The sequence below is a fragment of the Clytia hemisphaerica genome, unplaced genomic scaffold, assembly GCF_902728285.1.
Source record: "Clytia hemisphaerica strain Z4C2 unplaced genomic scaffold, Clytia hemisphaerica genome assembly, whole genome shotgun sequence".
NCBI lineage: Eukaryota > Metazoa > Cnidaria > Hydrozoa > Leptothecata > Clytiidae > Clytia > Clytia hemisphaerica.
Window position 1 is genome coordinate 155,040 of NW_027104122.1, and position 17,016 is coordinate 172,055.

Consider the following 17,016-nt stretch of genomic DNA (forward strand, 5'->3'; position numbering starts at 1 on the left):
GGGTTCGGCAGCTTCCAAGTCTTAAGTCTAATGTTAAAACTCATAGTTAAAACTCTACTTTCCAATCCTACTTTTACGCGCTTTAAAATCATTTGCGGTGTTTAAAATTTCGCAGTGAAATCCCTTTTGTGTCAAATATTTTGTCCATGATTGTAGAATGTAGCTATTTGGAATCGAGAAACCCTGTTTTTTTTCTTCAACGGGTGTCCTTCTAGACGGTTTAGATCTTTGATGCAATATTTCAATGTGAAAAATAATTGTCCAAGTACCTTAAAGCAAAAATGAAGTTAACAGCATCAACTGATGAAAAGTTTTTTCCTCTTAATTTTTTCATCTTTATTTTCAAAAATCTCAGAAATCATTTTTCTTAAATAATTTTAAAAATAAAAATGCCTTGATATGAATTATCTTTACAACGGTAGATCATTTGTTGAAATTGAAGCATGTGGTTGAACAATTAGGAGCACAACAAGAATTTGTGCACGCACTTTTGAGTTAGTGAATTAGCCCGCCCTTTAGTGAACCAATAAACTTTCTTTGAGACACCTAAATCTAAATTTGACGGAAGGGGGAGGGGTACTTAGGCAAATTGGTCCCGGGTATGTGCGAGCCATAAGGATTCCTTTTTCATACCCTCAAAAGTCTCTCAGAGGGGTACAAAAATCACGAAATTCAAAATTTCCTCTCTCAAAGGGTCGTGATTTTCCAAAAATTGGACAAAAATTGCGTGAAAATCAATAAAAACTTTGAAAAACGTCTCTCTAAGGGTTCTAAAAACACCAATTTTTCCTCTCTCTAAGGGCCGATTTTTTATGTTTGGCTTGGACATACCCGTCACCTCACAAACCTAGTATCCACCACCCGGGCTTTTGTTACAAGCTACAACCGCACTACCTCATAATATGGGTCTCAAATACAACGGTGTGGTGGGTAATATTGATTGGAAATGTCTCACGTATCAATCTTCACGTATCACGTGCTATTTCTGTAAAATATTTTTCAATACGAACCAACAAAAAATATTACGAAAATAAAGATTTCCTTTGTTTTATAATCAATATTTGTAATGGAGAATAATTTGCTTACTTACCGGAAGTACTTATCGTTCCTTCCTTATGGGCATTCGCAAATTGAAGATTTGAAAATAATAAACTGCAGCTTTTATTCAAGCCAAGACTATTTCTAGCATTTCCTTGTATTGAAACTAGAGGTTCGGTCTACACTTTCTACTACTATCTGTAATTTAGTAGGCTACGAATCTGATTGGCTACCTTATCAACGGCTTTTTTGGCACGAAATTCAAACCAAATGTAAACAAATTCAAACTGGGTCAAAAATACCATACTCTCACTGAGTAGCTTTTGATGGGATTATTGTGTGGTGTAATTTTGGCTAGAGAGTATGGATCTCTAGACTAACCTAAAACATTGGGAATCTCATATACGCACTCCATAAACTTTTTGAATTAACTTTTTTGATTGTCCAAGTGTTGAGGCCTGGGTCGAGGGTTAAGATTGATTATTCCATTTAATTTTTTCATGGTCTTCCTTAGAGCAAATGCACGTTTTTTATAAGAACAAACTATATAAGAACATAAGGCTTTGAGGGCCAAATCGTTAAGAAAAAGTTAAGAACATTTTAAGGCTTTGTAGACCCTAGAACACCCAATTTCTTATGTAAATGAACAAAAATACTCAAAAATTGGTGAAAATAAGAACATGTTAAGAACATTTTTCGGCTTAAAACTCAAAAAGTTAAGAACATCCGAAGGCTTCAAATGGATGTTCTTATAAAAAAACGTGTACCAACAAAAGCATAAAGTTTATTGTTAGCATTCATTCACAACCATCAGTCACAAGGAAGTAAACTTGCTTAAAAATATCTTATAAATATATTTTGACGCAAGTCAATTTATTTCTAAGTTCCCCGGTCAATTAGGAAGAGAAAGGCTAAACATATTGTCCAAAGGCTCTTCCGTGTGTCACTGCCAACAAAAATAATTAATCAATATTACTAAAATTGTATAATTTAATATAAGGGGATTGAATCACTATAAAAGTTGGGAATTTCCAAAAGATGACATTCATTTCTTTGGAAAGTTACAATAAGCTTGAAAAAGAATAAAACTAACAATGTGGACTTTTCACTTGACCCTATTATTTAGTGTAACGCAATTCATTTCTGGAGGTTATGTGGACAAAGGTATATATAGATTTTTATCTACTTGAACATTTGTTTGTGAAACTATTTCTATCAGTTTTAGATTTTTATGCACTCGGCAAAAGAAGAAACTGCCCTATATGTTAGTGCCAAAACTATTAGTAGTGGTCTCTTTAAGATCGCATTATCCATCAACATCCGTCACAGCCCGATATTTTACCCAGTTTATATATGTGTGTTTTTCTGTAACGGAGACGGTAAGGTTCTAATTTGACTAGATCCTGAACAGCTGAGGACGATGGTAACTCAGCACTTTTACCGTCCTTAATTTTACGGGTCAAAAGTGCGGGTTGTTCCAAATCGCTTCAGTCACTTTACCGTCCTCAAAAGAGCAAATACATAAACTCGCTAGTGAAACAGTGAATGCGATTCATGAATATCCTTTTTATACTCAACAGGTGTTCTGATCAGTCGAAATTATTTAGTTGACCATCTCCCAACATGGAGCCCGACGTGGTACGTCTCTTTCCAAGTCCAACCTATCCACAAAATCGCACACTGGACAAACGTGGTTCGATTTACTGCCGGCACACAAGATTTCAAACGGGTTGGTGATCGTGTTCCGGCTGTCTTCTTTGTACCACATACAACGAAGCTCCATATCTGCACCACTTTGAATAACCATGTCAACTATTGTTTCAATAGCCACCCGTTGCCTCTTCACCAATGGGCTTCTGGTAAGTAACCAACGATACCTTTTGTCCCCGGAGAGGAGACGCTCTAGAAAAGAAAATCTAGCCAAATTTGAATAAACTCAGGCGAAAAATCGAACCGGTGCATTTTCTTGAAAAGTTTGAACCATTTTAAGGCAAAAACGTTCAGATTTTCCAATTGTACACCCTTAGTGTGACCTACGTATGGTAGATCGTTTACCTTGAGTGCCCACCCCTGGACTCTTTTGTCATTACCTACAAATCTATCTTTATCTAAGACAATAGCTTAAGAGTCAAACGTGATAGACAAGCGAAATAATTCGTGTTCTAGTTAACTTTAGATAGATATCAATGCACCATGGCAACAATATACTAAATATATTTCATAATAAACGGTTGCTTTTCTTTGTTTACAGTCGAAATTTCGCAAACTCAATCGGCCGCCAAATACCTCTACACCATTCGAATCAACGGTCGAACTGTTCATCAAGTTGAAAACAAAGGAGCTCGCTATTACATGGGTGTCAATGTGTTCAGAGGAGACAACTTTTATGGACCAGCACCAGCAAGAATCAGACAATTGACTTACCATAATTTACCAAGTGGTAAAGATTATTTTCTTTAGCTTGTTAGTAAAGAAATGTTATCAAATAGTCTCCTTTCCCGGGGGGAGGGGGTACTAGGGTTGGCAGATAAGGGGTATGTGCGGATGGGACCTCCAAAAACCCTTACAGAGGCTGATTTTTGCTGAAAAGGTGACCCTTAGAGAGACTTTTTTTAAAAAGTACTTGATATATTTGATTTTTGAAAAAATCCCTACCCGTAGAGAGACTTTGAAAGATGAAAAAACCGACCCTTACCGTCTGCACATATCCAGCACCCATTTTTGCCAAAGTATCCTCTGGTCTTTTTTACAATGAACAGAACAGAGCTCTATCTTTGAATTATATGATAAAGATTGCGTGGTGAGAAATGTCCTGGTGGGAAAGTTTATATCTAGAGTTACCTGAAGTGGTATGAAACTGTCAGTAGCAGAATAAAAAAGTGTCTTTTCTTTCTGACTGACTATCTAGAGTTAAATACTCTCGAGTTACTTCTAAGTTTTTCATACAGCTCTTAGAATTGTATTTTAAGATCAGCTCGAATTAGGGTCTTGAATCGTTTTAACCCCAAACTCTTTTCAACTTTAGTTCTCATTTGAAAAATCTTATCACAAGTATTTTCTTGCCTAAATAGTGTATCATAATTAAAGGTTTTATTTTTACATAAGTGTTCCCGTTTCATACCATAGTATCTGCCTACTGTTATGTTATGCTGATATAAGCAAAAAATGTTTTTCTTTACCTTATTCTGACTAATCTTGCTCCACATTCGTGTCAATCCAATGTGAAAAAGCTTTGCGAATTAAAAGTCATGAGTAAGCAAACGATATCACTCTTATTTAAAAACAAAACCTTTAATTATTATTTCTTTACATTCTAGTTTTCAAACTTGTCCGTAACACCATCATCGTAGCGAACGTTAAATCAATGATTATCATGTTTTTCGTTTTAATCGTTCAATCAATGGTTTTAGTTGATTTAATGATCAAAACTACGGAACTATGATAATACCGCTATACGGTTAAAAAGAAACCCGGGTATCTAACCCAAGGACACAAAGGGAAAGCAAAAACTATACAGTAATTATTACACCGTCAGTCTGTCAGTACAACTTATAACTTATCTTATTTGCTGGATGAAATAAAATCAAGATAACAAAGTTTTATTCATTGTTGCACAACTCGAAAAGCTTTGCTTTGTTGTCTTGATTTGAACTTTCTATAAAAAATTAAAATGGCTACCTTCAAATTGAATTTCTTTTAAACATACAGGAACAGATAGTTAAATACAACATATTATTACTTATTTATGGCAGCAAATAATTGATGGTGAGCAGCAGTGTTCCTCACAGCCATCACCGTCAAAGCAACCAAGAAAGACAAGTAAGTAGTTTCTTCTTTGTGTTCAACATTTTCATTTGTCACATTTTGTGAAAATGAGGCGTCGAGTGGTGGAAAAACAAGTTTTTGTGATTGTTTTTTAACGCCCAGTTTTAACGCCCAGTCACCTTGAACTGACTGCCAAGTGAACCGCTGCGAGTGGGAATCAAACCTCAGTCCACAGTCCACAGTGCCTAATTTTTATGCATATCCAGGGGATGTCAATCGAAAATTTCGATTGTCGAACCAATCGAACTCAACCAAACACCAAAACCAATCGAACTGATTGGTCGAATCAATTGAACTCAATCGAAGTGATTGATCGGACAATCGAACCCAATCGAATATTGACATTTTTTTCTCGGTTGATTGGTTTCGATTCACTTCGATCGAGCTCGATTGATTCGATCGATCAATTCAATTGAGTTCGATTGGTTTCGATTGAGTTCGATTGGTTTTGATTGAATCGGATTGCCTTCGATTAAGTTTCCTTTTTGTGCTTGAGGATTAAAGTCTGAGCAATAACGCTGTGATCGTCTCCTTTCTACCCTTATTGGCTCCCTTTACGTCAGCTCTTATTGGCGTTATTTTTTCGTTGCTGCCGTAATAAATAAGGGCCAGCAATAAAGGGGCCGGCGTAAAAAGGGCCAACGAGGTAACTAGTCTAGATCTATTCCTTCTACGCTACGACAATGAAAGCCTAGATTTAAGTCTAAGCCAATCAGAAACGATTGATCGAATCAACTGAACCCGATCAAACTCAATTGAAGTAATCGATCAGACAATCGAGCCCAATCGAAATTTTACATTTTTTACGACTTTGATTGATTTCGATTGTCCGAACGATCACTTCGATTGGGTTCGATCAATTCAATCAATCATTTCGATTGAGTTCGATTGAGTTCGATTGATTCGATTGACAATCAAATTCAATTGTGTTCGATTGACATCCCCTGGGCATAATGCATTTACAAGCATTCGAGCATTTACCACTGAAAGGCATGATAGTAGATTGTGATCTGATATTACCAGACAGTGTCAATCGAACAACTTCGAACAAAAATCGCAATCGAACCAATCGAACGTAATCGAACGCAATCGAATAATTGCGATTCGATTATCGTTGACTATGTTCCATTGGTTCGAATACGATTATGTTCGCTGAGTAATCGAAGCAATCGAACGGCAAATCCTGGGTAATATTCGATTGCGATTGATTGCGTTCGACAATCGAATTGCAATTATTCAATTGTGTTCAATTGCATTCAATTGATTCGGTCTTCGATTTGTTCGATTGACACCGTCTGGATATTATGAGATTAAAGTCAATATATCAATCAAGATTAACTCAAATCAAAACACATACTGTAACAAAAATTCACTTTCGTTTTTAAAATATACAATATATTGCTATATTACAGCTATATTCCTTAAAATACACAGTGCAAAGGTTTATGATGGCAGATAGTGCAATGTACTGGAGATCAGGTAACTTGCATCAGTGGAGGCTAATATGCATAGCCTTTAAAATGAATGACCTGGCTGGTCATTGAAATATAAAATTAAATCAAAACAAAAATGGTAGAGTAGTGCTGCGAGCAGAGCTGGTTAGTTCATTTGTTTTGAAATTTTGCTGCTTTGATTGATCAGTCATTTGATGGCTATGCAAGTTTCCCTCCACTGATGCAAGTTACCCGACTTCACGATATCACCTTTCCATGGTACTCTCTTTTAAGGTACACATCAATATTTGAATTACGATTATTTGATTAATGTATGACCATTACTGCATATATATAAAACACCATACTGTGTCTTAAAGTTTGAGAAATGTTTGTTTGCTAACTCAGCTTTTTTGAATTATATACAAGCTCTTTAGTACCGTCGAAGAGTGATACATTGTGCTTCTCTGCCATACTTTGCACGGTGTATTTTACCAAATCGCCAATATGTACATTTTAAAGACGAAGGCAAATTTTTGTAAGGTTTAGATTGTAATTGATCACATGTTTAAATCTGTAAACAAGAGATTTAAAATTTGATGACTGGAATTTTGAGTAAAACAAAGGAAATAAAGTGAGTAAAAAGTATGGCAGAAAAGTGCAATATATCACCCTTCGATGGTATTGAATAGATATGAACGTGGAGCAATCTTTGATCGAAAACAAAAAGAAATCCAAAATATTTGTTTACCTCAACCAAAAAGAGCAATAGACCGATATCTGGTCTGATATGAAACATGAAAACCGATATCTCAATCTAAAAAATGAGAGTTTTATGTAATTTAAATTTACACAAGAATGATTTAATAATTTATTATAATGTCCAATCTTAAATTTAACCACAAAAAATATTTTGTCCAAGAAACCTGAACTTTTCTAAGACGATGTCATAGAATCCCGAAAGCTCTATTCAATCTTAAAGATTAATTAAAAATCTCTAAGATTAATATTAACCTCCTTTAAAAAACATAACTTTTTAATGGAACTAATCATATACCAATTTTTTAGAATTTAAAAAATCAAACTTTGTTGGTCAATAAATTTCTGTTAAGTTTTTGTTGTCAAACTAATAGAAACTAAGAACTGAAGAAAAAAATGTGCATGATGTGCCTGTTAAACTGATGGCCACTACTCAAAGCTCTAAAGTCTCTGCACACTAATTTACTGGTCGTACTTTGTGGAACTATAATATTTGTCAGGTTTGCTAAACTTTCTCTGTTGTCATACTTTGCAGAAGTTCCTTGAATTTTAATCAAACACTCGGATTTTTTAAGACAGTCTGGATTACATGATATGACATGAGATTGATAATTGATGATTAAATGATTTGCATTCAGATTTTAAAAATCGGCAATGATAATCAAGGTTTGTCTAATTAATATTTATTAGTTAATTTTATTGGGTGATCAATAGTGCTAATCTATCATTTATCAGTTATCTAGATCATGATTGCTGGTCAAGAATTTATAAATTTCAAGAATTTTTTAAGTTGTAAATGTAACGTCTGATGTTTCTGAAAAGCTATTACATGTATAAACAGTGCTGCAAATAGGGAAATATATATTATTTAAAACAAATTTCAATCAATTAGAATTGATTATTGATATATTATTATTGATTAGTTATCAATTGCTAACAATAACACAAGGCTAAGGATAAGCAATCAATTATATACTGTCAAAGGACAAGAAAAAACATATCATCCATGTAGCATTATGTCTGATGTTTTAGATAAAACCAAGAATGTTTTTTTTGCCCTTGGGAATAGGCTTCTTTTGAAAAACAAAGTATTTTAGTTGCCTTGGAAATATATAAAAAGTATTTTGCAAAGAAAGCATGTTTTCACCATTTCTTTTGCAACTAAACTTACTACTATTGACTTATCACCTTGGCTATACAAGATATGAAATTGTGAAGGTTTGATTTTGTTTAATTACTTTAAAGCAGTGCTCAGACAAGACAAGTTAAACCCTCTTAATGGCAAGCAGGGGGTAGAATCTACCACCCTAGATAATTTTTTATCAATATGATCATATGTAGTTTATATCAAACTTACAAAAAGTAAAAAATAATTGACACAACATGCATTATCATAATTTGTTCTCTATTTTTTCTATTTCTCCATTTTCCTTAACACTGCAGATCACTGGATAGCATCATCTTAATCACTAAAACTATTGGATTTGAAAAATTATTATTTCTTTGTAAAGAGGATATATTCATCCCATGGAAAATTTTGAAGGTTGCTAAAAACCTAAAAATTACAAAAATTCTTTGTCTACACATCACTTTGTTTAGGTCTTGGTTTGATGAAACAAATTGCGGCAGTTAACAAATCATTTAAAGCTAAAGCAAAACCCAAGAAAAAATCAGAGATTTGCTTTGTTGAATTCAAGAGATCTGCTGAAACTGGTTGGTATATTTTGTTTGTGCGGGACAACTGAAACTCTAAATTTTGTCATCAATACAGACCAAAGAGATTTCTCCCTGTTTCAAACTTTTCAACCTGAATTTTATTACACAAAAACTTTTGAAAGGTTTAATCTTTAGCTAAGCTTTGTTGTCTTGTTCAATTTTAAATGCATGCATTCTTTCTCCTTTTTTTTGGATAATCTAGGTCAAAGGATCTACAAGCTGAAGAGACCAAAACATAACAATGGAATGAAAAGAAGAATATCAAATACTGGTAAATGTGCAGTTACATTATTTTATGCACTGGGTAATATTGAGGTACCTAAATCTAAATAGAGTTGTGTGTCTTGTATGTATTGAAATTTCCACTCTTTCTTGTTATTTTCATCAGTAATCACTGCAGATGAGCAAGTTTTGGATATTGATGCAGAAAATTCAAACTGGCAAATTGCAGAAAATGTGGACACCATCGATAATGAAGAATTAAATGACATAATCCACCAAAGTGATACAAAAAGTAGATATCATATCATCATCCCTTCTTGAAGACAATTAAGGAAAAAACATTGTTTAAAACTTTCACTGTTATAAGACTCTATGTAAGATCAAATCCACCCTCATAAAAAAGGGGAAAAACTGGCAAAAAAAACATTTTTGGTTTTATAATGTAACAGAGTAATAACGATCAACTATTTTAATTTATTTCAGTGAATAGTTGGTTAGAAACGCTTCTTAACTTTGTCAAAACAAAAAAGAAGAAGAAGTCATGGTTCGAAAGATCAAGATCCTGCCAAGAATATTGGGATTTGCTGAGGAAGAATATTTGGAGGACAATGCAGGCTAGGGAAGTTTTGGATGAACATTTGTAATGTGTGTTGTGATCGACTTGGTGATCTTTATTGCATGGATTGTCACAAATCATTTTGTCATGTATGTGACGATGTCTTCCACTTGGCAAATCCATTACATGATAGATTGTCCTCTGGCAGGTACCTAGATGTTCTGGAGTGTTTGGATGAGAAGAAAGAAATAATACCAACAAGTATTTTTCAAATAGTCAGTTATAATTAGAAAATGTATAATGCAATACATCTAACAGCTTAATATACACACTTTAATCATAGTGCATAGAGCCTTCTCAAAATCACAAAAAGGGAGGGAACATCTGTTAATTTTTTTCATTAACTTTTAGTTCGCTATCCACCACTTAAATGTGTTTGTTCAGTTTGTGGCAGTAAGGAGGTCACCAAGATCGCTACAGATGAGTATTGCATTGTCGTTACATTGAAAGGTAAGCAATTTGATTTAGAAATTTCAAAGTCAACAATTATAGGAATCTCCTCTTAAAATTGTAATTGTTACCAAATTTATTCACTTACAAGTGCCTTAACTCAATTTCTGATGATTTTTGTAGCGTACGTTTTTATTGGTTTTACAAAACACTTTTGGTCCCATTGTTTTTATTATTCTATTGCCCAATATATCATAATTTTTTAATCTTATAAATGTAAATGGGGCTGCTCGAATAGTTGCTAGCCTTATCAAAGGTTTTTCTTGTTTTTATTGATTATCTGACTATAATACCAAGGCGCAATTGTTAGTTATTTGGAATATCGTTGTAAATTGTTTTAATTCCAAACTACTAGTACCAAACTATACAGAAGCAGATCTAGCTAACATTTTGCAATCGTTTTTTAGAAAGCTACCATCAATCCGACTAATTTTGCGATGGCGTTCCGAGAATGGTGTTTGTGGTTGGATCAAAAAGACCTTATTCAATTCAAAGATTGGATGGAATGTCCAGCATATCATCTTCGCCCCCATAGTTCACATGTGGATGGAAACGTAAAGCTTTATCGTTACAAAAGGGGAATGTAAGTGAATAAAGAAGGATGGAAAATTGTTAGCAATAATCTTAGGTTAACAAGGATGGAGGTTAAACATATGCACTTGAAAACTATAAATACTAAATGTTCTTATTAAGAATTTCGAAAAGTTCTTCCACACCCTTTTACTCAGAACACTTAGTATTAACTGCATTTTCCATTTGAAAAATGGACATCCACGATAGACATTATTAAGTACTAACTGCTTGACCCCCTGAAAAAGATGCAACTCAATTTCATTTATATTTTTTTAGAAGGCAGCGACAATCATTCTATGACAGAAGATATTCATTATTCCTAATGAATCAGTTTCTAAATTTATTGATCGTTTGTACAAAAATCAAGGTATTATAATTTTAAGAATGTTGGTCTATTTATTAATTTTTTATCTAATCAATACCATTATCATAAATAATAAGAAGCTCAAAATAGCAAAAAATTAAGAAACATTGAGGAAACGTAGTCAGGCTAAAATTCTAAATCTCTCCATTTTCATAATTTTTTTGCTTTTTAAACTATTAAAAGCAATTAATAAACTTCGCCTGAGTAACAAGCTTTGGAACCTAAAAATAGATTAACTGAAAGTCACTGGGTTCCAAAATTAATTTCACAGAAATGAACAAAATACTTTTAGATTTTAAGAAACATCTAAGAAACGTTTCAGGAAAAAAGATGAATGCTTAAAAACATCAAGCCTGCTCAGCAAAACGTGTTTCCTTAAAAAAGCGTAATGCAAATTTGTGTTGTATTGCTTTTTAGGATAATAATGACGCGATTTGTGGTGGGACATGGACGGCAGCACAAAATGTAACAAGAAAGATGGCAAAGCTCGATGAGACAGGGTTAGAGGTGGCAACTTGTCGTCGTGTAATGGCAAAAAAGCCATTAATATGTTCAGAGGCGAAGTATTTGGCTATCCCTATTTTTTGATCAAAGGAATCTATGATTCCAAATGGCACTAGATTTTGTTTTGCAGATGTTATGTGCAAGCTTTGGCCGTTCATGGTTCGTGATGATGCTTCGATTAAGGAGTCAATCAAGCCAGCGTTATCAATAATGCACGCTAAGGGTCATTCTATAGAATGCCAGGTAATTAATTCGTCAATTTATTTGTGGATGTACTTTGACTTCTCACGCCCCCCTCATTGGACCTTGAATCAACTTAAAGTACTACAGTGAAGTAATTTTCTGTAACCATCCCCCATCTAGGTGGCTGTAGATTGGAGCGAAACTGAGCGAAACGATAAGACAAGTATTATGTTGCAAAATTTGAAATACTGTTTTTTTATATTTATGCCTTAATTCTTAGGTTGTTTGGAGTGGTGAATGGTTGGAAGGCACCGGACGTTCAACAGGAGAGGAAACAGAGCAATTGTTCAGTTATCTTTCTCGGTTTGGAAATAGTACAAAGTATCAATTACCTGAAAGTAAATATTGTTCATTAAGTCAAATATATTTAATTCAAGTACGTTTCTCCCTTATGTCACTAATAGTAATACAGTTGTTCTTTTCCTTTATTTATTTCTGATTTAATTTTTCAGGAAGAGAAGAAACACTAACAGAAGCAGTTCTTCACTGGAACAAATCCAAAATCAAAAAACTTGTACCAGATTTGGTCAAGAGATATTACAAGGTAACAAGATACGGTAATTTGCTACGTTGAAAGGTTTTTGCATGACATGATACTTCATGTGAGAGATGATTGAGCGTATTTATTTGTACGTCAATTGCCAGAAGGACTCAGTCTTTTCCTAATCTATAATTTCTTTGGTTTTAGAATAAAGAAAATTTAAAAATGATTGGTGACTTGCCAGACAAACATCCAACTAAAATCATAATGCAATGGAAGGATGAAATTCAAAAAGAAGCATTAGGTAACAGTGTTGATATTAGGATTTGGCGCGTTGTCCTCAATTGAAGACCTTTGCTCAATATGTATTATATATCAGTATAAATTATAAAAATCGCTACAAATGTACCGTCCAAGCAGTTAGTCCAAAACACCATGCCCGTTAGTACATCTTTTGCAGTTTCTACTGGTTTTTACAGGCTTTCACTGCACTTGGCTTCACTCTGCTTTACTTCTACCTTTTGTTCTTTTGTTGTAACTTTTTCTAGGTTTGAGAAGTAGAGTGGTTCGTCAACCTTCCGACGCTGAAAAGCTTCTTCTTCTGGTGGAAAAGCTTCACCTTCCACCTGACTATCACATAGTTGTAGCAGATTATCATTCCCCAAGACAATGGATTATGGTAAAAGTTATCGGGTTGATAAGCAGGATCAATTACAAGAACTTGATTGACTTACCAAAGAGATTAAAGTCGAAGATTTACTGGTACGACTTCTTTATTTTTGTTTTATTAATTGATGCTTAAGGGAGGGTTGAATTAGGGCTGTTAGTCAAATAGGGGGTCAAATTGCTAATTACTGTAGCTTGATTTGAAGAAAACTAAGATTTGAGCTCTTTTTTTGAAGAAGTTAACAACAATTCGGGCTAAACATTTTTAAAAAGAGATTGCTATGAAAAATTGAAATTGTTGTGAATTAAACATTCGCCAGCTTTTCCTAACAAACAAATTTTTACTGAATTTCAAAAGTCCAAAAATAGACATTTCCAATATGTAACATCCCTAGCGCTCTTCTAAGTCAGCTAAATGAAAAGATCTTCTTAGTTTCTTAAAAATTCTTGTTTAGAATGCACACACAAGCCTTCCCAAGGGATTTTATTGCCTTTAATCAAAAAGGCAATTGAAAAGTCCAAAATTGAAAAAACCTTGTTGAATGCTCAAGTTGGAGAGAAAGGTATTTTGCCTCTGTTGTTTATTTTTTTTCATTTAGTAAACAAATTACATGCAATTTAAAGATTGTTATTATTTTTGCAAAATCTTATTTACACATGCATCCTATGAATGTTAGAACATTTTTGTATTACATTCTAGGATTTTTTTGTTGGTATTGATTCTATTTCAGATACAAGTAAAAAAAGGAAAACAGTCCGATCAAAACTGGCCGCTCTAAAGAAAGCAGAAATTGATATGTTTGGTGATTATTTAATGTTGACCGGAGAAACAAATAATAAGGAAATGCATAATCATCTCGGCAAAGGAATTTTACCTTGGTTAGACGATAGCTCCTATTCTGAAGGTAATTAGGAGATATTTATTCTTTTTCAAGACAGCCTATTACGTGTTGTTTTCTCTAGATCTCATTATGGAAAAGTTGGCTTTGTTGAAGTTCAGATTATTTAAAGGAGTCTCTTTTTTCTTTTTTTTCAGCTGTTAAACGCAGGATAATTGTGGAAAAATATCTTAAAAGGCAACGTTACATTGAAGAAAAGCAAATTTTATTTAGCGAAATGAGAAATGCTATTAATTTCATGCAAGGAAAGATCCAAAAATTGATGGAAGAATCAAAGGAAACAAGTAAGAAATAATTAAAGATGTATTTACAGCTTTGAGGCTTTACATATTCGGTTTTACAGATTTGAAGCTTTAATTTGATTATGTAGCACGTGAAAGCCTGTTTCCGAGAAGTTTTGGATTGTAAACTCGAAACCAGTGCTTGTTTCTGAAACAACATCAACAGAAATATGGAAAGACAAAAGATAGAATTTACAATTGTAAAAATAATGATAACAATAATATACTTCTAAAACTACACTATCCATCCTCTCTTCAATGATTTATCATCATTGTTTTTACGTTTGAATATTTAGGAGTGAAACGACTAACGTTATTCTTTATTTTTTATTTTTTAGTCCCAAATGTAGTAGCAAACTTAAAAGAGGAATCAGGCCAAGATCTTTTTACAGTAAGTCTTCATAGTTTGTGTTGAAAGAAAGCACAACGAGGAAGGTGCACGGAGAAAATAGAAACTTTTTTAATTGGGAAGGCAAAAAAGGTGTAGGTAGAATTTTGAAAGAGATTGGGTAAGACAGATTCTTTCCGAAAATTTTTACAATTTTGATTCTAGTTAGCAACGTTCTATGGGAAAAGGGTTCAAAAATAGAGAGCAGTACTTACACTGCCTCACTGCTAATCAGTTAGAAGACTTTGAGTTACTTATGTTCTGATATGAAGGTCTTGCATTCCGGCGGCATGAATTTTATATTTTGATACATTAAAGCTTCAAAACTCAATTTATTTTTATTTACAGATCAAATCAAGACAAGGATTGAAGTCCCTAAAGGAGCAAGGTGTCGAATACTACCGGAGGGAGTTTGAAAGCGCCATCCGAACATTTTTGCCAATCATCGAACCCAACGGTGTTCACAATTTTGACAGCCTGTTGGACTTTGATACGCCAGTAATCGAACAAACCGTTGTTAGCGATACAGACAATCCTGATTCTGATGACTTTGACGATTTTAATGGTGAAAGAGATATTGATTGTGAACTTTCTGATCCTGAAAATGAAGAAAATAGCGATGACGAGGAAAGTGAAGGGCCGACGATATGAAAACTTAATTTAAAAAAGAATTCTTACTTAGACTAAAAAAACAGAAACTTTTATTTTATTTCGCGGATTTTATATATTATATTGGATTTTGCTAGTGTATTTCAATCATGCGTGTGAAGTTACCCTCTTCGATCAAAATTGATGTAATGCTCTCAGGGTGATTTTTGCTCAGAAATACACGGGTTTTAAATTAGAGAAATCGATGTTTTCATGTAAAAAGTCAATGAGAATTTCAAGAAACCCAAAAACGGCTATTTGAAAAATTACTTTTTCCATCGTGCTTTAATTTGTTCATTGTTGTGAACGATAGATCTTACTTTATCAGACCCTTCGGATTTTCTTGAAATTTTCAGCGACTTTTTCTATACAAACATAGATTTCTCTGATTCGGAACCCGTGTATTGTATGTAACCTGGTATAAATTAGTCAAATAACTAGTAGCATACTTCACAGACATGCTAATAAGTTTAAAAAATGTAAATAAAATGAAAAATACAATCAAACTTTTCTCGGGGATAGAAATAACATTTTATTAAAAATCCTTATTAGGCGAGGCCGATTTAATTAGTTGTTTTTCGACGCCCGACCGACCCATATTTTTGGAAAAGTGAAATGAAAATAAAATGGAAAGTGAAAATCACTAAAGATTTTGATTTCATGGTTCCTACATTTGTTTAAAAGAAATAAGAAAATAGCATTTTAAATTTTACATTAAATTATAGCTTTATTTAAATACATTGGCCTCAAAGAACAAATTTAGAAAAGAAAGAAACTCTTAAAAAAACTTTATTGATACTAACTCTACTAATATTTTTTTGCCGACCGACCCACATTTAAAAACTGCCACCTCTAAAACAACTAGTTGAATTGGTCTCGCCTTAACTACCATTTTTAATTTTTTGTCCAAAAAAGCAAAACCTTTGTAAATATGTTGTTTTGAGGGATTTCGATCTGCAATTCAAATTTTATTTGATATCTTGTAACTCAAATTTGTTATCAAAATAAGAAAGACATTAGTAAGAAGTGTTTTACATATGATTTTGTTTCAATTTTCAGGGAATTGTTCTTCTCTCAATTATGTAACTTTCGGTCAAATTCGTTCCCAGCCCTTAAACCTGCTTTTTGTTATCTTCACTGTACTCCTTAGGCAGTGCTGGAAAATCCCTGTCACATGCTCAGCTGTTAACGAGGGACCCCAATTTTTTTTAATAAAAAAGACAAAATATTTAAACACACAAGCAAAAATTAAAGAACTGTGAATTAACAGGGTGAAATTTTATTTTTGTTTAATCTAAGCCAAAGTGTTCCCGGGTTAAACTTTACTTAAAAAGTGATTTTGTAATAGTTATGAGCTACCTTTTTACAATTGATCACAGTTAAATAATTGGCTAACTAACATTCGAAATTCGTCTTTTGAAAGATTCTCAATGATAGATATTGATAAAAAAATATACGTGCGTATTTTCATTCAGCAGCAGAGGGAACTAATCTCCCCAAGAATCGGAATAACTTAAAATCGGGTACAGGGACGTGTCGCTGGTAAGGATCGCTTTCAGGCTTTATTTAAAATATCGGACAGGGTTGCAAAGTCACAAAATGTATCTGACTAAGTTGTTTTTGTTTTTGTGTCTTTCCACAGGGTACAAAATTTCGTCTGTCAGGTCAGGGCCCAAATCTGACATACTACGGGTCCATTTTTCAAACTCCAGTGGCACATCCCCGTCAGCCGGCAAGGTCATGCTAGTCATCCTCTATATAATCGTAGTTCATATGCCACCAAAGGTTATTATTACTAGAAGTTTGCGATTCAGACTATATTAAGGTTAGTTAGTGTCCTCATGATCTTGCAATTGTATGTATGTGGTTTAAAAATAACCCACGGTTATAATGATTTTTTTTCCGAATTT

General features: G+C 33.6%; 2 protein-coding genes across 3 annotated transcripts; both read left to right on the top strand.

The window, feature by feature from the left end:
* Positions 1-2,078: 2,078 nt before the first annotated feature.
* Positions 2,079-9,258, top strand: LOC136813544 (uncharacterized). 2 transcript variants are annotated; one of them, XM_067070057.1, is made up of 7 exons: positions 2,079-2,202; positions 2,619-2,897; positions 3,290-3,478; positions 4,356-4,857; positions 8,655-8,768; positions 8,974-9,042; positions 9,160-9,258. In XM_067070057.1, the coding sequence occupies exons 1-4, from the start codon at positions 2,133-2,135 to the stop codon at positions 4,478-4,480; spliced, it is 663 nt and encodes a 220-aa protein (XP_066926158.1). In that variant the 5' UTR covers positions 2,079-2,132; the 3' UTR covers positions 4,481-4,857; positions 8,655-8,768; positions 8,974-9,042; positions 9,160-9,258. The 2 variants fall into 2 exon arrangements, with proteins under 2 accessions (XP_066926158.1, XP_066926159.1); XM_067070058.1 differs by lacking the exon at positions 8,655-8,768.
* An 11-nt stretch (positions 9,259-9,269) lies between these two features.
* LOC136813560 (uncharacterized) lies at positions 9,270-16,140 on the top strand. The gene is made up of 15 exons (XM_067070065.1): positions 9,270-9,285; positions 9,477-9,757; positions 9,961-10,059; positions 10,467-10,642; positions 10,909-10,999; positions 11,414-11,743; positions 11,964-12,081; positions 12,196-12,287; positions 12,432-12,528; positions 12,773-12,903; positions 13,360-13,453; positions 13,622-13,795; positions 13,927-14,073; positions 14,409-14,461; positions 14,807-16,140. Exons 6-15 carry the CDS (start codon positions 11,597-11,599, stop codon positions 15,107-15,109), a joined length of 1,356 nt encoding a protein of 451 aa, XP_066926166.1. The 5' UTR covers positions 9,270-9,285; positions 9,477-9,757; positions 9,961-10,059; positions 10,467-10,642; positions 10,909-10,999; positions 11,414-11,596; the 3' UTR covers positions 15,110-16,140.
* Positions 16,141-17,016: the final 876 nt, after the last annotated feature.

Bases quoted from the DNA above. Each gene is read 5' to 3' on its own strand.
- LOC136813544 (XM_067070057.1), top strand. From the start codon at position 2,133: ATGTGGACTTTTCACTTGACCCTATTATTTAGTGTAACGCAATTCATT. The intron at 2,898-3,289 runs GTAAGTAACCAA...CTTTGTTTACAG, and splicing joins TCTTCACCAATGGGCTTCTG to TCGAAATTTCGCAAACTCAA. The intron at 3,479-4,355 runs GTAAAGATTATT...TTTACATTCTAG, and splicing joins TTACCATAATTTACCAAGTG to TTTTCAAACTTGTCCGTAAC.
- LOC136813560 (XM_067070065.1), top strand. From the start codon at position 11,597: ATGATTCCAAATGGCACTAGATTTTGTTTTGCAGATGTTATGTGCAAG. The intron at 12,288-12,431 runs GTAACAAGATAC...CTTTGGTTTTAG, and splicing joins TGGTCAAGAGATATTACAAG to AATAAAGAAAATTTAAAAAT. The intron at 13,454-13,621 runs GTATTTTGCCTC...ATTCTATTTCAG, and splicing joins TGCTCAAGTTGGAGAGAAAG to ATACAAGTAAAAAAAGGAAA.